Source organism: Solanum lycopersicum, chromosome 3 (genome assembly GCF_036512215.1).
Source record: "Solanum lycopersicum chromosome 3, SLM_r2.1".
Lineage (NCBI taxonomy): Eukaryota > Viridiplantae > Streptophyta > Magnoliopsida > Solanales > Solanaceae > Solanum > Solanum lycopersicum.
The window spans coordinates 56,273,612-56,294,634 of record NC_090802.1 but is presented as its reverse complement, the minus strand read 5'-3'; the positions used below and the strand labels follow the sequence as shown (position 1 = coordinate 56,294,634).

The 21,023-nt window shown below is 33.3% G+C and overlaps 3 protein-coding genes across 3 annotated transcripts; 1 reads left to right on the top strand and 2 right to left on the bottom strand.

Annotated features, from left to right (window-relative positions):
- Positions 1 to 49: 49 nt before the first annotated feature.
- Positions 50 to 5,631, bottom strand: LOC101262601 (cinnamoyl-CoA reductase-like SNL6). Its single transcript, XM_004235283.3, has 5 exons — positions 3,081 to 5,631; positions 1,475 to 1,650; positions 1,002 to 1,220; positions 562 to 899; positions 50 to 483 (listed from the first exon to the last, which is right to left on the bottom strand). Exons 1-5 carry the CDS (start codon positions 3,232 to 3,234, stop codon positions 384 to 386), a joined length of 987 nt encoding a protein of 328 aa, XP_004235331.1. The 5' UTR covers positions 3,235 to 5,631; the 3' UTR covers positions 50 to 383.
- Positions 5,632 to 6,461: 830 nt separating this feature from the next.
- On the bottom strand, positions 6,462 to 16,150 carry LOC101246325 (protein TORMOZ EMBRYO DEFECTIVE). The gene is made up of 14 exons (XM_004235228.5): positions 15,651 to 16,150; positions 14,992 to 15,174; positions 14,289 to 14,438; positions 13,656 to 13,873; positions 12,211 to 12,493; positions 11,273 to 11,407; positions 10,994 to 11,112; positions 10,086 to 10,242; positions 9,726 to 9,972; positions 9,552 to 9,628; positions 8,702 to 8,821; positions 7,909 to 8,039; positions 7,604 to 7,778; positions 6,462 to 7,147 (listed from the first exon to the last, which is right to left on the bottom strand). Exons 1-14 carry the CDS (start codon positions 15,945 to 15,947, stop codon positions 6,824 to 6,826), a joined length of 2,616 nt encoding a protein of 871 aa, XP_004235276.2. The 5' UTR covers positions 15,948 to 16,150; the 3' UTR covers positions 6,462 to 6,823.
- Positions 16,151 to 18,524: 2,374 nt separating this feature from the next.
- LOC101265624 (inositol-tetrakisphosphate 1-kinase 1) lies at positions 18,525 to 20,256 on the top strand. The gene is made up of 2 exons (XM_004235293.5): positions 18,525 to 19,119; positions 19,420 to 20,256. The coding sequence occupies exons 1-2, from the start codon at positions 18,772 to 18,774 to the stop codon at positions 20,080 to 20,082; spliced, it is 1,011 nt and encodes a 336-aa protein (XP_004235341.1). The 5' UTR covers positions 18,525 to 18,771; the 3' UTR covers positions 20,083 to 20,256.
- The last annotated feature ends 767 nt before the right edge of the window (positions 20,257 to 21,023 follow it).

Sequence of the window (21,023 nt, the reverse complement as noted above, 5' to 3'; positions counted from 1 at the left end):
AAGTATAGTTATAAAAAAAAATATAATATTCATATCAAGTATGGCCAGATTATAAAAAAATTCCATTCTCTGTAGTAATTTGCAGGTGGAAAAGGTACAATAAGGTATTGTTACATACTATCAAAGCTTGGCTCTATGCAAAATGCTTTTGTTTGGTCATTTGACATTTCTGTTATGCTTTCTTTATATGCAACTTTCTTGTAAGTGAAATTTGTAACAGATTTTTTCAACAAATGAAACAAAGAATTTGTAATAAACTTATGATGAGATCTTCAATCTCCAAAATCTATCTAAAATTTGAGGGGGCTCTTCTCTTTGGAGCAAAAGAATATTCTTCAATTAGTTCTGTACGAGCCATGCTTTATAAACAGTGATGGCATCAATCAATTCACTTGGACTTCCAATCCAGTATCAAATCCCAGCATCAGTTTGTTTAGTTTCTTGTTGCTAATCCTTTGCTCATATACAGTGTCATCCTCCAAACTGCATTTCACGAGTAAATGGTAAGTTGAAAGTAGAATGAGATCGAGGTTGGTTGATGAAGAAGAAAATAGAATTTACCTTTGTGTTCCTGATGACGCTGAAGGGGGCAGAAGCATATTGGCTAGTGTGGTAGCATCTTTAGTGTTGTTTATGACTCTGTTGAAGCATAAGTATCGTCCGTAAGAGGAAACATCCTCAAACACACACATATGTGCATCTACCAAGAACTTGAGGTCCACTGCTACAAACACACCATCTTCATACATTTCAGCTGCTCCCTTCAAGTAAGGTTCTCTTATATTGAGGTCTGGATGGATTAACAACCCTGCATTTATAGACACCATGTTCACATCTCTGTCCATTGCCAATGCCCATGCTGCTTTCTCCGCTTGTGTCTTTGATAGCCCGTGCCATAACTGTCATGCCAATACATGTTAGTCTTTGAGAGTATCTAGTAAGCAATACTTTTAACATCATCTATGCGTTTGGAATTGTGGAGGATTGAGTAGGTAAATTACCTTGTACTTTTTGCAAAAGTTTATGTCGGTCCAATCTCTTTCATCGACATAGGAATGAGAATAGGAAGCCTCAGGAGAGTCATGTTGGTCCCTCTTCCTTGTACCCCATAACACAGCTGTTGCAGATGATGTAAAAACTACTTTGTTTAAGGTGTCTGTTTGTGCACAGGCTTCCATCACATTGTGAGCTGCTCTGACTTCCATTTCTCCCATCAATTCCTGCAACATAACCCAATGATCTAGTTAATTGGATGAGCTCTCTGTTGAAAGTTCCACGCATGAAAATGAGAAGCCAGAATCAAGGTGTGGAAAACAAGCCACTGTCTATGAGCTTCACAAGCACATGATCAGAGTCGTGGCTCCTCAGACCTCATACTGCTTAGGATCTTACAGGTTCATGTTCTATTTACTTAAATTCCAATTAATTATGGTATGATTTTTAAGGCAATTGAGTAGTTTGTGGGATAACTCACGTCGTAGGTGGGATAGTCAGAGGGGGTCTCGAACGAGTAAAACAGACCACAGCAGCCTTTGAGAGCATCTACTATGCTGTGATAATCCAAGGGGTCAGCATGGAAACATATCAACTTCTTGCTTTTGCTGTCATCATTGGCACAACCATATTTCCTCTTAAAACATTGCATTTCATCTGTTCCATCAAGATTTCAGGGTCAGATTCTTAGGATTCAGTTTATAAACTTTCAATAGGTGAGATGGTCTTTGACAGGATTATAAAAAGAAAGATTAGTAAAGTTACATCTAGTAATATCACCAGTGAGTCGATAACAATGATAATACAAAATTTGACCAAGAAAATAGTTTGCTCTCCAGCCTCAACTACTTTCACTGCCCTTTCTTTGTTTATGTTTCTCTCACCAATCACACAGCAACAACAACGTACCAAGCGGAACCCATAAAATGGGGTCTGCGGAGGGTAAAGTGTCTAACTTTCCATCTACAGCTCATCCTATAAATAATTTTTAAAGAAGTATGGTATGAACTTAAATTGGGAAAAGGCTACACCTTTGTGTGGTATCCTATTCTACTTTAATTTATAGTCTTTTCAAACTTCAAAATAACGTGGTTGGGGCCTGTTTGGCCATATATTTCCCAAATAATATTTGGGAAAAACTTGGCAAATGGTGTTTGTCCATATACTTTGCTATTATTTGGCAAATATTTCAAAATCTCAAATACTAGTTTTTTCTAGTATTTGGGTCAAATGTCATTATTTGAGATCTTTTAAAAATTGAAATTTTACCCTAAACTTTTTTTTTTTACAAAAACACCATCTATAGTTGTTGCTTACATTGTATTACATAATTTTTTACGTTAATTTTAAAGTAGTGATGAAATATTTAGTGAATGTTAAATGATAATATGGTTATTGATGAAAATGATGAACAATCGACTCAAGATAACAAAATCATGTATTTTGTCTATTTCACGATGTATGAAATGATACTTGTTGCACTCATTTCAAATTACCACATTGCTCTAGTGTCATGGATACTATTTGTTATTATTGTAACAAAGATCCAATTGACTAGTATAATAAAAACTTATGGTTAGTTTTGATATTTTTAATCTTATGAGTATAAATCATATTTTTCTAAAAAAGAAATATATTTTCCAAATACTATAGCCAAACACATGGTGAAATTTCACCTTAATAATATTTGCCAAAAATATTTGAAAATCTATGGCCAAACGCTAGCCAAGTATGAGCAAAAAATGACAGTTGTTTCAACTCCACTAAGAAAAAACAACTAATTCAATAGTCATTAACTATGTTGTTGATCCTAAAAAAAAAAAGGTATCTTTTTTAGGATTCGATATGAGTGTGGCAATAATTTTAAAGCGTCCAAGCAACATAGGTCATGAGATTGTTTTGTGAGGGTGTTTCAAGTGGACTCCATTGCCCAATTTCCCACTTCCATTAAAGGAGGGTAATTCTTCATAGTAAAATTTGATACAATAACATGAAAAGTCAATCTTTGCTAATAAGATTTAAGTCATACATACACCAACAATAATAACATAACAGTGTAATTTCACAAATGGGGTCTGGATACAAACCGTGGTTCTGAAAAGCAGCATGGACTGTATATCCTCTGAGCAAGAGCTGATGGACAATTGCAGATCCCAGGTGACCAGCAGCATCCATCACACAAACTCTCTTTGAACAGAACACTGAATCCTGCTCATCATAAAAGTCTGCTGCAATAGTCATGACTACCTAACAAAAGAATACAACTTAAAAAAATAAAAGAATTTGAGCAACCCCTTTTGCTCCTTTGGTAAAAAAAATTGGAGTAGCAGTTCAAGTTCAGCTGGACAAAAGAACAAACACAAGGTAGGCAAGTATGATAATAAAGAAAAAAGTGATGATATTTAAAGAAGAAAAGTAGGAAGAACAACATTAAAAGAGTGTGTGGTTAAGTAGATGGTTGGCAAACAAAGACTGTACAAGTTGTTAGTTAGATACAGCCTACACACCAAACAGGTTTCGATTAAGATCGTTTAAAATCGAATCGAAATTCATAACCTAGACCAAAAAAAGTTATTAGTTTATCAGTAATGGGTTATTGAGTTAGTGATTTTTTTGTTATCGAGTTATCAGTTTTTAACTGTTTGAGGTTTTTTTTCTTAACGAGTTAACCGAGAACCTGATAGTAAATTAAGTAAATTATATTTATATCATTTGTATATAGTCTTGGCTTAGATTTTGGTTTCTTACTTTTAATTTCTGGCTGTCTCAAATTTTTGATTATTCTTAATTGTAAAACTGTTTGCTTTTGAATAAGACGTGATTTGTAAACTCATGTAAATAGTTCATTTGATTTGTCACATTGTTCCTAAGTAATTTTTAATGTTTTCTTTTTGTGTCAAATCTTAAAGATTAAACCAATAAGGCAACATCTTAATGGTTTCTATAACGATTTAACGTCTATACAAATCAATAACCAATAAGTCAAATCAATGAACTTCAAAATCGAACCGATCTGATCGATACACACCCTAGTCTCTCGAGTTTGAGCAAGTCTAATTTGTTACAGAATCACATTTATTAAAGAGTGTTTTATTCCTCATTATACGACTTGTCATTACGAATTTAACTTTAGCCATACTCTAATATAGACGATGTTTAATAAACCACTATTAAATTTGCATTAAATGGTCTCACTTTTGTGGGGCTATTTTGTTGAACAAAAGTTTTTATAGGTTAGCTAACTGTCAATGAGCAGAAAACAGAAAGATACACAGAGAAATTGGGGTCCTTGTTAAGTATATTTGTGGATCAAAATTGATTCACCCAATGCTAAAATTTTGAAAAATGAAGTCCTTGCTGTTCACACGCAAAACTATAAATGTGATAGTCAAAACGAACACACCAGCTTTCTATGGAAAGTTAGTTGAGTATTGTTGCCTGCTCTATTAAATTTTGTGGCACTATTTATTGTTCTCAAAAACTAGCTGTCATTGCCTTTGGGGAATATTATTAGTAAGCTATTGTATTTGTAGCGGTAAATATTTTTTTCATTTCAAATTAACTGAATTGTCGAGTTATTTTATATCTTTTAAAGAAAAGAAAATTATGACATGGCTTTTTGATGAGAGAGAGTTGCTCAGAATGGTAAGCACTTCTCACTTTCATTCTAAAATTTGCGAGTTTGAATTATTAAAGGAGCGAAAGGGATGGGAGCTCCTAGAGAGGGTAAACAAAACAAAAAAAAAAGTATAATTTTTTATTTTTATCTCTATTAATTATTGTGAAATTTATAATTTTAATAACTTAACATTTATTATAGTAACTAATTTCAATACTAACTAATGAAGGTAAAATTGAAAGAATATTTTCTTAAAAAATATTGAAGTTAAGTTAATTTGAAAAATGAAAAATGTTACAATTAATTTGAAATTAATAGAGTACTTCTGTCGTTCAAATTTTGCTTGTTCATTATATTCGTAAAAGAAATAATTTGTCCTTTTATATATATATTCCCTATGTCCCCAATCAATTGTCCATTTTTCTATTTTTAAATTGTTCTTAATTACTTATCCATTTTGACAAAATACAAAATGATAAAAAAAAATTTACATATTATAGCCTCAATTAATTACTTGAAAAAATAGAATTTTTTGAAAATCTTAAATTTTTAATTCACTAACCTTATATTAATAGGAGTAATATGATAAACTTACTATATCAATTATTATTTTCTTAATAGATGTGCCAATTAAAAAACGAAAAAGTAATTAGGGACAGAAACAAAAAATTATTTTATACTATTTATTTAAGTACAAATGAATATGAACTGTAGTAGTACTTACTTCAGTTTTTAAAACTTTCACTTCGATATGGTTGGAATAAATGTGAGTTATCCTTAGTAATCACTCACACTTTATTTCATAATAAGTGGTATTTTTAGCTTAAATTAACATCTTTAAAAAATTCTCATTCCTAAAAACATAAAAGGTGTTTTTAATTAATTAAAAATATCCTTATTCAAATGTCTTATCTTTTGAATTTTGAAAGATGACAAGAAAAAATAAATTGAATGAAGATAATAGAAAATTACAATCATATCAGAGTTTTTCTTCTTGTTTCCAAGATAAACTAATGGGAAAAAAATTGTTTTGAAAGTGAAATTTGGATTAGTAAAACAAATATTTTTGAATTTATATTAGTAATTTAATATGAAAAACAAAACTATATATTTTTCGAAATTCAACTCCCAAAAAAAAGTAAAAAAAAATAATCATGATGATGAACATTAATTTATGCATGATGAGATCTACGTTTACTAGATAGCCATCAATATCAACCATTCAAATCTTGAGAGGTCGTTTGCTTCAAACTATTATAAACTTAAAAATAAGATTATACTGACTCAACATAAAATAAAAATGAAAATAAAAAAATAAGATCAATTAAAATTATTAAATTATCACACGTGTGATAAGAAGCGGTAGATGCTACCTTTATGGTCAATGGATGTTTGACTAAGTGTATCAAAAGTATCGTATCATGAGCTGAATTAAATCGATTTAAAAATACATACACTGGTAATGAACTTACTTGAGATGATACATTCAAATTTACATATCGTAAAATGTTACCAAAAAAATATTTTTTTTTAAAATCAATAAACGGTAAAAATATTCTTTTTCCTATAATTTCTTGTTAAGTGCTTCCTATAAAAGAACACATTAAAGAAGACCATTTAAATTGTTTTGGCAATTATTATTATTTTTTAATTACATGAAGTGTAGATTAGCTACTCCACACCATTTTGAATGGAGCAAGTAATCCTAATCATATCAATGTACATATATAGTTAAGGCTCCCAATAATTGACTTTGGTAAGCTTAGGTAAGCATCTGTGGTGCATCATCTAGAACAGCCTTCAAAACGATCAAAAACAAGAATGATTATGTTTCTCACCAACAGTAGACTTCTTACTAAAAATATTTCAATTAGCAGTACTCAGACCCAATATCTCTAAATTACAATTGAAATAAACAATAAATATGAGTTCCTTGAAATACAAAGGGATCAAGTGTACACTACCACTCTCCAAAAAATTTCCTTTGCAACACAATATCTTTACAGTAGTTAAACATTACTGATGTATTCTACAGATTATAATATAACAAAAAAAAATGGCGGGAGAAGAAGATAGATGACGGATATTACTCCCGCGCTTTGCATGTGCAACCCATTTGAATGAAGATCAGGAACATCAAGCTCAACATATGGAAGGAACTAGCTCAACTACTCGAAAAATACAACAGCTTACGCCACTGCATCAAACGTGCTAGTCACCCCCCTTCACTTTCTTACTAGCAGAATGTCTTGATTTGTTTTTTCGCTTTTTTGAAGATTTTTGTTCTTTCAATTCTTTATGGTGCTGCTCTTCCTCCACTGAGGTAATATCACTTAACTCATCGATATCTGCAGCATTAGGAAGTTTGGCGTCCTTGCCCTCCAATTTCCCCTCATTACCTTCTGGCTGAATGACCGACATTGCAGCTGAAGTATACTGGAGAATGCATAGGCTTCTCGCTAATCTATCTAATCTATTGAAATGCCTCTGAGTGTAAGGAATAAGACCATTAAGAAGTTCTTTATATCCAGGTACCTATATAATGAGATGGAAAAGGGTAAAGTCTCTAAGGAAAACATTAGGCAAGTAAAACTAATTTCAAGAAGAGCAAAATGGTTACTGACCAGTGCCTAGAGCACAGCATGGCATTATAGAGTTAAATCAAATGTATGTCTAATCAAGCATGTAGATCAACGTCAACCAGCCAATCAACTAAATGGATGTTCTTGCTAAAAAGAAAAAACTCAAGCACTGAAAAGACCAATGCACCAAGCTAATATATGAGGTCACTTTTTGTTGATAGAGATTATAGCATATAACATTTTGAACGCCTGTCAAGGCAACAGAGAAATATTTATGGATTTTTTACTGCCAGTTAGTGGACTTTGCTTGTGTGGAGAATAGCAATGAACCTATGAAGCATTTAACACTTTTATTTCTAATTTATGACCAAACTTTCTGCTTAGTATCATGGGGAAAACACAACGGTACCTCAACAATCTCGGTAGCTGGGAGAACACTGTATGCCCGGGAAAGAACATATTGTGCAATTTGACAAAACTTTGGCTTTGTGTTCCATTCCCGGATATATTCCAAAAGCAACTGAAGCTCTTCCTTACCAAGAGCCTTTATAGCTTTTCCTATCTGATCATCCATATCGTTCTTCCTGGCAACAGCTTAGATGTTAGATAAAATTCATGCTAAAATAGCATTTTCACTATGATAACCAAAAATGAAACAAACAAATAGAGACATCACTGAGAAAAACAGGGGAAACATGGACAAGTCAAGACCACCTGCAGAGTTCACGAAATAACTCTAGAAGTTTATGTGGTCTGCGAAGCTCAAATGCAATCCGAATTGCTCTTATGTAGTCAGCATCTATTAAAGCATTTTCTAGCTCTTGACCCCTTAGAACGCCTTCCTCCTGCACAAGCAACATATTGATATCATCACATGAAGTTCTGTAGTAAATTTTCAGACATAACCACATCAGAAACAAACCAGGTCTTGTTCTCCCATACATGTATGATATCATCATATTAAATTCTGTAATAAATTTCCACATCAGAAACGAACCAGGTCTTCTTCTCCCTTAATGAAAGAATAATATAATTTGAAAAAACAGCTCATAGCACCCACTTAACTATCTCTATTTTACTGATATGACTGTAAAACCATAGGTACTTAACTATCTCTATTTTACTGATATGGCTGTAAAACCATAGGTATCCTGAATTGTTCACAAAAATAGTTCCTAGATTCTCCCAAAAGATTTAGAAAGACAGACCAAAAGTGACAAGGTTTGTATTGTTACTCTGATAGATTAACTGCAAGTACTCCTTGAAGCAATTAAAAAGCTAGTGCAAAAGCAGAACATTCTTCAAGAAACGCTCTAGAAATTCGGGAGACAAAGTCCAGCGTGATCAAAGCCATTAGGACCTCACTGGGGCATAAAAACACCCATTAACAAACAATTCATTTCTTCCGCAGAAATTATGCCACGGCAGAATTATTTTTCATCATGTAACACCCACCAATGTTATTCAATGAATATCATTCAAGAGAAAAGGTGATATAATCACTCACTTCTTTACGAAAAGCTTCCTCTTTATCTAAAGCTGTTGAGTCATGCCACAAATTGATCACTGCATCACCACCGCCAGTTGCAAGCATTTCTGTTTTCTTACCAACAGCCAGGGCCCAAATCTGGAGAGAAAAGTAGAGGAAAAAAGAAGATATTACCAATCCCATCTGTGTGGCAAAAATCTGAGAAGCAACTGACAAGAATTAACAAAATGAACTAGTGTCAACAGCAATTCTGTGTATAAAGCACTGAACTAGCAGACTTAGCTCACCTATCATTGTGAAGATGATGCTTACTAGAAGTAAAGGCAAAACTGTTCAGTCAAATAGACAATGAACTCTCAACAGAGAGAATTTACAATCACATTCAAATATACCTAACAATATGTGGTAACAGAATGCAGCAGCTAATGAAGTGATTTCATGCAGACTGCATGTGAAATCCAAGAATATGCTTCCGTAAATAGCTCTATTTGAGAACTGAATACTCAAGCTTCCTTAAGGTTTCCTCGGAGCTTCTCATTCCCATCTTCTACTTCTTTCAAATTTCAGTACCATTCTAGAACTACAGGTACTTTAAATTGAAGAGCCACCTTGTCGATCAACAGGCAGACACAACCTTTGCTTCTCAGTTATCAATAAAGTGTCAAATTCAAATAACAGTTGAAAAGAAAAGCATTCATCGAATCTTTGGTCATGCACTCAAATATTATTGTATAAATATCAACAATAGCAGAGTCAACAACCAAATTAACTGTGCTCATTAACTCAGAACAATTGGATCTTTGAGGGTGGAGATAATGTAGTGCTCTTTTACAAGAAAATGATATAAATTGACATAAAATTTGAGCACCTTTTCCTCATGTTGGTCATAAGTTGCAATACACTCATTGGTTTTAACTGTCCACAACTTTACCATACAATCAGCACCTGGAGAAACGATCATTATTTAGCAAAAACAGGCGAAGAGGAACAGGCAAATCAACACAAAAATAATGCTACAATGGCTTCCAGAATGTCATTTTACCGCAAGAAACAATCTGGGTGCCATGGGTGAGAAATGACGCTCTTAACACACTAGATTGATGCCCTTCAAATGTTTTCAAACACGTTCCATCAGAAATTGCCCAAATTTTTATCGTCTTATCTCCAGAAGCTGTCATCACGCATTGATCAACTGGTGAAAACTCCACAGACCATATCCCCCTTTTATGCCCTTTCAGTGCAACCACTGATACTAGGTCTGGAAGTCTCCATATGCAAGCAGTACGATCCTAGTAATATGACAAGAACGGAAGAAAGATTTAGAAAATACACAAGCATAACATGCAAATATGCTGCAGCTCTTCTGTGCCAAGCTTTAAGCAGACGTCTCAATGTTACAAACCTGAGACCCACTGCAAACAAGACTGTCATTTGGTGCTACTGCCAAACAGTTAATATCTTTGTCATGTGCTGCTACAACTGCTTTAGCTTTCAAAGTTAGAACTTCTTCATTGTTGTCAGAGACAGAATCCACATTCCATACCTTTAGAGTACGGTCACTGAAAGAATTCAGATAGAAGGATATCATTTTTAGAAGATGTGATAAGGGAACACTTAAAACTATTTCGCTTCAACAATCAACATCTCCCAACAGATTTTGAGGACTCAAAAAATGACGTATACAGTTTAAAGGTAAACAAAGATGGCGTATAGATACAGGTTCATTTGCACAGAACCGGTAAAAAAGAATATCAAATCAAGTCAACAAAGCTATAAGCAAACTCGATTCGGTGCTAAATCCTCATCATACTACATACTTCAAATATCAAAAAAGCAGAAGCATCATAGTGAGTAATATATTATACTAGATTAAAAAACGTTGTGCACTGTAAGCACTGTAATTCAGAAAGAACTATTGCAAAAGCCTCTAGGAGTTAGACGGGTTCATTAAAGAGCCAAAATGATACATGGATCTGATCAATCTATTCCATAACATGGAGGCTTGCATCACCAAGATGATTCAGTCACATTCACCTGTAATTTTTGGGCCTTTCTTCTTTGTATAACATAAGAGTTTTAATTCTTATAAAGAATCAACAAGAGGACAGTCATGTCACAGTTCCTACTTGTGAGCTAAAATTCAGCAATGAAGCTGAAAATAGATTTCTAGGACACATAAGATTCATTTTTAAAAGGTCACTCGTATGCTAAGTTATTGGAAAAGGTCATTAAGATGCTGTTCTCAATAAAACTTTATATGCAAAATGCAGAACGATATGCCCACTACAATGATCAGGTATAACCATTTACCTGCTACCACTCACAAAGAAATTTCTCTGTTTCTTTGAAAAAGCAACAGCCCCAACAGCTCCCATGTGACCAATGCCAACTCCAACACACGCTTTGCTCTGGCAATCCCATAATCTAACCTATTGAAACACTAGGATCAGAATAGCAGAAAAAAAAATTATACTGATCTTGCATAGCAAAATACATATCTTGGAAACCTGGCAGATAAAGATTAAAAGCAAAAGCATGCCTCAAATGCTGCATGTTTCTAAAGAGTAGAAACAGATATGTCAGACTTACGGTGTTGTCTTTGCTCCCTGTTACAATAAGCGTTCTTCCAGAGCTGGATAAACAGGTATCAAGGCATAAAATAACATCAGTATGCCCAGCCAAGACATAAGAGCACGACATTGATGTAAGATCATACACTCGCACCTGTATATATGCAGTGTTTAAGCAACTCAGAAAACAGTGTAAATTTAAGAATGATGCTAGAACTGCTTTATCAAAAGTAAATTCCAACTATTACTTTGATATAGGCATCAATCAGATTTAGAGATAAAGAGAACAGTTTGGACTATTAGATTTAGGACACTAATTGTAACATGAAAGAATCTACTCAGTTCTTATTCATTGATATTCTTCAAAAATGTACAAAATTATAAGAACAAATTATAAAGTAAATCATTTTTGAAGCGTCCTTTCTCACTCATTCTTTTAGATAAATGATAAATGTCCATGGTTTCAAGTAAATATGTAAGAATAGAGGCCAAAGCAACTTTTGAATAGAAATCATTTTTACCAAAAATCCAGGCAAAACAGTAGCATCTTTTTTAGGACCATTTTCTATCTAGCATATCAAAGTTTGCATCAGTTGTAAAACAACAAATGAGAATGGAGCAGAGAGCAACGTCCTCAATATGGCTCAATGAAGGTTCAAGGCCACTTAACCAACTAAAAACTGCTGCAAAACAATTGATGAATAAATGTCATGAACATAATCTTGGTAATCCACAAATATGATATCATAACATGGTTTTGATAGCCATATTCAAATAAACAATGTTCTCCTCTATGAACCCCACACTTCATTAAATTCTAACTTTCAGCAAATATATTCAAGGATGTCAAATGCTGAAGAGCAACTTCAAGATGGTCTGCCCACAAAAACTTTGCCATTATCTGCCCTATTCTATACATTAAGTAATTTACATCTAGGGAAGCATTGCAGAACTGACCTGCTCTACGCTTGTCGAAACAGCAAGGAACTGTTCCTCGTCACCCAAAAATTTCATATCTACAATCTCTTCATTGTATCCAATAAACCTCTTCCTAAGAACTAGATTCAGACCACCTTCAGATTCCTCCGGACAATAAAGAAAAAACTGCTGGTCAGCTGTAACACAAAGTAACTCCTGACTTGCAGGCATAAGCAAAGCAGAAATAAAGCCTCTCTTTGAATCTTCATCGCCAGAGCTTACAGCAATATCGGAGGATTTCTGCTCAAAAAGGCACAGTGCCCTGTTGCACAAACAAATTAAATGATTTAGTAATCCAAAGGATTGAAGCCAAAATATTGCACAGAGAATGCTGGGGAAGTTCTTCATACCACTAATAAAATTATCTATCCAGTGATATTCACAAGTTCTGTTCAACCTCACCATACACCTGATAATTCAGATAATTCTAGATTGAACACACTAGCTATATATCCTCTCTTGCTTAATTTTTAACTTGGTTACTTTTTCATAGTTCATTTTTAGTTCATCATTCTTCTATCCTTGATCCTTTACATAATTAGATCAATCATATACACTTTCTTAGAGTTAATCATACATTTACCATACTGTTTTATACTTCCTCTTCATAAAATTTTGCAAAAAGAACCCTCACAGATTATGGAACATTGCCGAAAGAGTACTTACGTGCTCAGCCGAGCAGACAATGTGTATAACGCATATAGAGGTTTGCTTTTAATTACCATAAATTATTTGGGTGGATTCTGTACCCAAGGGTTGTCAACCACCTTAAGGACATATCCTCTCGGGAGTGGGGGGCAAAAGCACAATAATTTTCTTATAAATCTATCTCGCTAAACTATTTGATGGATTAGATAACTTAATTCCACATTATCCCAGTCCTTTTTTCGATAACCATGGTCTCCGAGCCAGCTAATGCGCACTTTAACGGATTCCACGGGATATATGCCACCTCCCACGAGCAACATATGGGAAACATATTCCAAGTCCTCCTCCAATGAAGTCATTGCAAACCCTCTCTCGCCAGATTTTAATTAGAACAATTGAAGTAAAGAGCCCAAAAGTTAATTATCAAGATTTTCACAAACCATGCATCTTGTTTTCACCTACTTTTTGTTTTAGATTGTCATGGACTCTTACAGAAATGCAGAAATCACACGACTGAAATTTCTACTAATAAGGTTTGGCATACACTGGTTTATAAACTAGAAGTGTCATCATTGGAAATGTATCTCTAATTCATCATCTTCAAGAAAGTATATAACATGAGTGACACGTGACAAGTGGTGTTACTTTCGGCAAGAAAAATCAACAAAAAATAGCAACACTTTCAGAAAAGATAGATTAGAGAAAGTGCATCTCTCAAGCTTCGACTGGCTTAAATTTTAGATCATATCAAGAACTTTAAAGAGATTATCAAGTACCTATCAGCACTCCATATTCGAACCAATCCTCGCTCGCCAACAGTGATGAAATTAATTGATGGTACATCACTTCTCTTCTTTGTCTGTAGATATGTCAATGAAGACAGGGATGCAGCAAAAGGAGATTCTGGACCAATTATACACAACGCTTCAAGTGACTCAAACATTGGTATGGTGGTCATGCAGCCATAATTATGTAAGTTCCACAAATTTACAACCTGTCATTAGTCTTAGTATCAGAAAGTGTTTTGATTGGCACTCAAGGTGTCATCATGAAGCATAATCAGAAAAAGAAGAAAAAAGCTTCCAAGCTGATGACTTTCAACAAAAAATTTGATTGGTAATATGCATGATAGAAGTATCCGCTAGCATGTATATAGGCCATCTAACAACTAAGATGGCATTGTTTAGGATAGTCAGAAGCTCTAAGCCAGCTTATCCATTGCGTGATGCAAGCTACTAATCTCAGCTTAGATTCTTGGATTCAAATTTAAAGACCATGATATGAGTAAAGCTAAGCTCCTTTTAGTCCACGTTAGTTTATTTATGACCTCAGAAACAATCAGGCTTTTCTCAACTTGCCCCGCTAAAACATAAAAATGGGAAAAACAGATGAGTAAAAGGAGAACATGCCTTGTCTCTCCCTGCGCTAAGCAAAGTCCATCCGTCTTCAGATATTGCCATGGAAGTGATAGCTGATTGATGTTTCTCTAGTGTTGACAGACATTTCTTCCCTATCAGATCCCAGACCCTTACAGAACCATCATCACCACCAGAGAACACCTATAGACATACACATAAACAATGAGCCAATTAGTTCAACAAGAGGAAAAGCAAACAGAGAGAAACCAGGGAAAAAAAGGGTAGAATTTACCATGTCCACCACACATAATTAGAAGAAACTTATTTTAGTAAATATGGGGAGCAAGTACCACAAATGACTCAATTAACAACTACATAACAGAAGCTTCTTAATAGATAGCTACAGTAGCAATAAGCAGTGATTTGTTAGAAACAAAAACTTTACCAGCTAAATAAAGGGAGGTTTTCACAACTCCTGCATTTTCATCCTCGAATTCTAATATAGTCTAGAAAGCTCTATCATCGTTAAAAAAAAAAGGTTTACAAGACAAAAGCCCTGGCTGACATGGACCTGTTAAAGAGTCAACATTTCCAGCATAAACAAGGAAAGAGAGACCATTAGAGCATCATGAGAAAATTGGATATACATATACAACTACTACAACACCGCAATCTCGGTTGAAAAAATGTGATTCTTTTACAGGTTTGATATGACAAGGAAGCAAGCCAGTAACTATAACAATCCAAATCTCACCAGCAGCCTATTCGGGTCAGGATGAAACATAATGCTGGTGACAACCCCCTTGTGACCTTTGAAATAATGAGTGCAGAAGCCTCCATCAACATCCCACACAAGAACTTTCCTGTCAGCCCCAGCTGTCACCAGCAACCCACCTGATGCATCGCTAGCCATGCCCATTACAGGTCCTTCATGCCCCTGTAAAAGACACATGTCAACATTCAAGTTAGAAAAAAAACAAATACTCTGCTAGCTATCCCACCTACTAACAACTTGTTTAGATGGTTGTAACTCATTGTATTGTTTTGCTAGTTTAAATACATTATTCGTCTTGTTTGTTGCTTAAATTTTATTCTATTGTAAGGATGAAAAATCACATTTTGTGTAATAATCAATATGGTGTGATCACGTCATTATCTTATTGTATTTTTCGCATTTTATCTTTACTTATTATTCAATACTTTTATAGTAGCTCCCTTATAATTTATTATGTATTGATGTATGGCATTAACTAACACTGGAAAACGATATAATCTATCTAATGGTTTTTTTCACTAAACAATACAGTATGATACAATACATTCCCTAATCCAGACAACAACTCACCAGTTCAATTCCCCTACTCAACACCTTGTATCATAAACAAGTAAAGCTAAAAACTTCAAGATTATTACCTTCCAGGAGCGAATGCATTCCAACGTGGAAAGGTTCCAAACTCTAATCTGTCGGCTATGACTAGCAGAAAAGAGGATATTATTATTAGGGCTAAGAGCAAGAGCTGTCACTGCTTCAGAATCACCCTCTATTGTAGATTTTATCGAAGCGTTAGATAAATCAACAATCTTTATCTTTTCATCACAAGCACATACAAGAAACGATTCATCTGAAGCAACCGCATAAGGCCCTCCAGTATAAAACTGCTGCAAAGACTGCATACACTTGTAACTCTTCTTCAACGATACTGAAGCCATTTTAGTGTCTTTCTTCCTCTTGATTTGGGCAGCGAAATTCTCCAACACCACACACTATATGTAAATTGTGAAGCAATATGTGCCAGTTCTCTGAAAGAGCGTTAAAGGGCGGAGCAGGAGCAGGAACAGGGTTTAGGGTTTTAGAGAATTTTGTCCTTACGTTTTTTTTAATTTTATTATTATAAAAATTAAAATGTCACGTTATCCTTTTTGAAAATATTTCTTATACACTATATTAAAAAAAATTATTAAATTTATTTTTTAATTCTCTCAATAATTATTTACATTATTTGAGATTAACGGTAAGGAAATCTTATTAATATTTGAATAATTTTGTATCAACCAACAAATACTGGTTTGAACTCTTCAAATTTACAAATATATGCTATGTAATAAAGAATGGTTACTTTAAGATCACTGAATATTAAAGGCAAAATTAATTTTATCTTGATTTATAAAATAATAAATATTTCGAGATAAATAGTTTTAGTTTTTATAGTAAGATGAAATGACTTTTCGAGTATAGATAAAGGTGAAAACATTTTTGTCTTACGATCGATTATTATATAATGACTAATCATATGATTAGTGTATGTAACAAGAGAGACGGAGGTCTCCCTCCTCAACTAAGATGTGTTTTTAGTCTTTCATCAATTCTTTAGTGAGAGAATGATTTTTATATGATTTGAATCATTTTCACCTTATGAATATTATTTTTTGAAGTTGGATATTATCAAAGTCGATTTTCTTAATGCGTGTTAGTACAATCTGAATAAATGGCTCTTGGGTGCATCTTTTTAAGATCTAAATATGTAGATTGTCACTCTCATCCATTTGTTAGACGGTGAAGAGTGGTCAGTCAAATATGTTTTACTAGGCAAAAAAAAGGTAATTTGTTTGCGCTTTACGTGATCACAAATAATAATTATATTGAACTTGCAAATAATTTTTATTTATACTCATAGTTTAAAAATAGTGAAAAAAAAGTTCTTAAAAAAATATTAGCAATATTCCAATGTAAATTTGATTACTCCCTCAGTCTCATTTTATGTGGCATCATTTCCTTTTTGGTCAGTCCCAAAAAGAATGTCACATTTCCTTATATGGTAAGTATTTGAAGGTACAATTTACTTTTTATCCGTGTTGGTCCCACTTAATTAAATTATACTATAATACATTTACGTGGAGAAAGAAAAATGAATTTACTTTTTTGAAGACAATTTAGTAAACATTTCAAAGTCTTTCTTTTATTTCTTAAAATTCGTGCCCGGTCAACTGTTGCCACATAAAATGGGATGGAGGGAGCATTTTTTATGATTGCATAATCCAAGAAACTTTAATGAATGAATTATTCACGAAATAATAAATTATTGGTTCTTTAATCAACATTAAAAGGAAAACAAAGAAGAAAACAAGAATATATATATAAAGGCATTTCATAATAATAAAAAAAACATTAAGTTACATAGGTTATACGATTGTGATATATATCTTAGGAGAAAATTTAAAAATTTGTTAAAATATTCAAAAAAGAAAGTATGCTTGAATATTACAAGAATTATAATTTTTGAACTTGTATGATGAATTTCTTCAAATGATAAGTGAGAAATTTCATTTCTATGTAAAATAAAGATAATATGTAAGCTTATATATAGTACTTTTTAAGTTTTAGAATTTCATATAGAAATCATGAATTCTTGAAACTGGAAACAACAATTATTTTTTGCACAATGAATATAAATACTATATGTATATATGTTCGATATAACTAGAGACAATAACTTTGTAGAAACAAAAACAACAGAGTATAAAACATGTACTCAAAAATAACAATTAATATCATATGCATAAATTAATGAGTGTAAAAAACATACGAATGTCCCCTTGAGGAAATCATTTCCCTCCAATATCAAAGGTGTAAAGAATTACATGCTCTCGGAATGAAATGATTTTATTTATCAACTTATTGATACAAAAACAGTGGTGTTAGTAAGTCACTCAACAGGAGCAAGACACACAACTATTTAATTCTGCGGAAGTAGAAAAAGAAGATCAAAATTTTTGTTGTTTTAAAATGAGAGAAAATTCCTCTATTTACAGACAACAAAGGGTAGTGTGAATAAATGTTTATTGTGCCTTATCAAAAAGGTTACAACTATTTGAAAAAGTTGCAATCCTTCGAAAAGTTCACAAGCTTTCATAAAAGTCAAAACTTTTCTTAAAGTCGCAACTTTTCATTAAAGTCCTAACATTTGAAAAAAGTCGCAACTCTTCATTAAAGTTATAACTTTTCATAAAAGTCACAACTCTTTATTAAAGTCGCAACTTTTCATAAAAAGTTACATTTTTTTTACGAAAGATAAAGGCTAATTTTGAAAATAAATAAATTTAAAATAAAATTTTTGCTTGTAATGACGCTACGTAAACAGGTTTAGGATTCTATTTTATATAAATATGATTGAAAAATTATATTACGTGTATAAAAATATTAATGGAGTGTATAGCCTAAAAGTTATTTTGAAACCATTAACTAGTGAGAATATATTCCACTTAAAGATTCATAACGTGCAAACACATTACCTACATTTTTTTCCCTTTGCTTTTCAGTATTCGCATTTACACTTGCACTTTGAAAATAAAGCGAAGTAGCAATTTTTTGTTGCCATGTTCCCTTATTTTCTTATTCTAAATTATACACTTTGTAATCAAAGCTATTAATTTTCTATTGCCAAGTGTAGCATTCTGTACATTGACTCATTATTTCATCTCTTTTAGTTTCTGTTCATTGCTTTCAAACAACTATTCATTTGTTGTGTAGCTAACCATGTCTGAATCACTAGGAGGAAAGAGGTTTCTTATTGGTTACGCTCTTTCACCTCAAAAGATCAACACCTTTATGAAAGATTCTCTGGTCATTCATGCCCGAGATCGAGGCGTTGATCTCATCCCTATCGATCTCGAAAAGCCATTGATTGAACAAGGTCCCTTTGACTGCGTCATTCACAAGCTATATGATCCAGAGTGGAGGAAACAGCTCGAAGAATTCTCCATCCAGAGCCCGACTACACTCATAATTGACCCTGTAAATGCCGTCGAGAAGCTCCAGAATCGAGTCTCTATGCTACAATTCGTCAACGAATTGAAAATCGAGAATCTCGAAACTCCTTTGCAGGTTTTTAATTCTCCAAACAAAAATATAAAAACTCAATTGCTTATATCTTATTGTTTACTGTGAACTCAATTGAACCTCCTTTGTTATACGCAAATCCACTTTTGAGAGTTGGAAAAGTGATAGTATGCTGATTCTACTGGATTTTAGAACATGACAGTTTACAAAGTTCATTTTTCTTAATACAAATACAAAATTTGGGTCAAAATTTTACCTATTTGTAACTTGTACGAGTGTGAATTGATAGATCAGAGATTCGTATCGATACCTCTAGATTGTAATCTTCAATAATTGGTTTTGCAGGTTTTCATATCGGAAGATGCATCGGAATCTCTGCAGGACACTATGACTCGTGAGGGTTTGAAGTTTCCCCTAATTGCCAAGCCATTGATAGCAGATGGCGCTGCAAATTCACACCAAATGTCTTTAATCCTAAACCAAAACGGTTTAACAAAATTGAACCCGCCAATTGTGCTACAAGAATTCGTGAACCACGGTGGAGTCATTTTCAAAGTTTATGTAGCAGGAGATCACGTGAAGTGCGTGAAAAGAAAGTCATTGGCTGATATCTCTGAAGAAAAACTGAACACTAGCACCTCAGAGACTTATCAGGTATCTAACTTTTCTGCTCAAAACAAGAGCGATCACGAGAATTTTGCAGAGCTCATCGAGGCGGCAGAAATGCCGCCTTTGAGCTTTGTAAACAAAGTGGCTAATCGGATGAGGGATGCTCTGAAGCTGCATCTATTTAACTTTGATATGTTAAGGGACAGTAGAATTCGAACTCGATATCTTGTAATCGATGTCAATTACTTCCCTGGTTATGCTAAAATGCCCGAATTCGAGACTGTGCTGACTGATTTCTTCATTGATATTGCACACCAAAAGCGAAGCAGAGAGAGTGGTAACTCGAACCAGATGGAGAATAAGAACAAGGAGGCGAATTCGAACAGAAACAATTTATAACTAGGCTGATTATGATTTGTTTTTGAACAAATCGGAGTGACAAATGACTGAATTGATTTTAACCATTAGACTTTTACTATTTTAATTTTCATGCATGTAATGGTGTAGGTTGATTATGGACTGGTACTGGGCTCGTAGTTGGTAAAGATGAGTGACATTTTCGTTTGGCATAAATATGATCTTCAACTTAATTTTTGCGGATAGTTATGCTTTCCAACTTTAGACATGCATAAGTAGACACTTTAAATTTGTATAAAATTAAATAAGTTACATGATATTTTCCATGTAGGACAGACGCCACATAAGACATAAAATTTCATGTCGGGTGTCATGTAGAATGAATGTGTCTATTTGTTCAATCTTATATAAGTTTAAGTGTATACTCGTGTACATTCAAAACTAAAACTCATAGTTATCAATTGACGTCAAGTTAAAAATCATGTTTTTGTATTATCCCTTTTCGTTTTGTTATTTATTACACAAATAGACTGGTCACTTTTTTGTAATAAAGGCAAAAGTTAGTGCTTGTTAGTGAAAACCTTTACGAAATGCTATTTTGTTATTTGTTATAAAAATATTACATGGGTAAGCTTCAATTGATATGTCCTGGAATTCATCAATTATTGTTCATTGATTAGCTGATTAACTAGTAAGCTTCCATTAAAATGTCCTAAAATTTATTAACTAGTGTTTTCTGGTTAACTGATTAATGAGTAAGCTTCCATTGAAATGCCACAAAAATTTATCAGTTACTACTTCTTAGTGCACAATTTATTCTGATTCAGTTCATTTATGCTTTTTATTGCGATACCCTAATTAACTCGAGTCTAAAGCCTAAAGGGTATAAAATATTAATAAAAATTTTAAAACGATATATAAAATTTTATATTAATCAAAATGGCAAAATCGCAGGAACAACAGCGATTTCCTCAGCTGGAAAA

Bases quoted from the DNA above. Each gene is read 5' to 3' on its own strand.
- LOC101262601 (XM_004235283.3), bottom strand. From the start codon at position 3,234: ATGACTATTGCAGCAGACTTTTATGATGAGCAGGATTCAGTGTTCTGT. The intron at 1,651-3,080 runs GTTTGTATCCAG...TTGATGGAACAG, and splicing joins TGCTGCTTTTCAGAACCACG to ATGAAATGCAATGTTTTAAG. The intron at 1,221-1,474 runs GTGAGTTATCCC...GTTATGTTGCAG, and splicing joins CTGACTATCCCACCTACGAC to GAATTGATGGGAGAAATGGA.
- LOC101246325 (XM_004235228.5), bottom strand. From the start codon at position 15,947: ATGGCTTCAGTATCGTTGAAGAAGAGTTACAAGTGTATGCAGTCTTTG. The intron at 10,243-10,993 runs GTAAATGGTTAT...GAATTCTTTCAG, and splicing joins TTCTTTGTGAGTGGTAGCAG to TGACCGTACTCTAAAGGTAT. The intron at 7,148-7,603 runs GTACCGTTGTGT...CTCATTATATAG, and splicing joins CAGCTACCGAGATTGTTGAG to GTACCTGGATATAAAGAACT.
- LOC101265624 (XM_004235293.5), top strand. From the start codon at position 18,772: ATGTCTGAATCACTAGGAGGAAAGAGGTTTCTTATTGGTTACGCTCTT. The intron at 19,120-19,419 runs GTTTTTAATTCT...TTGGTTTTGCAG, and splicing joins ATCTCGAAACTCCTTTGCAG to GTTTTCATATCGGAAGATGC.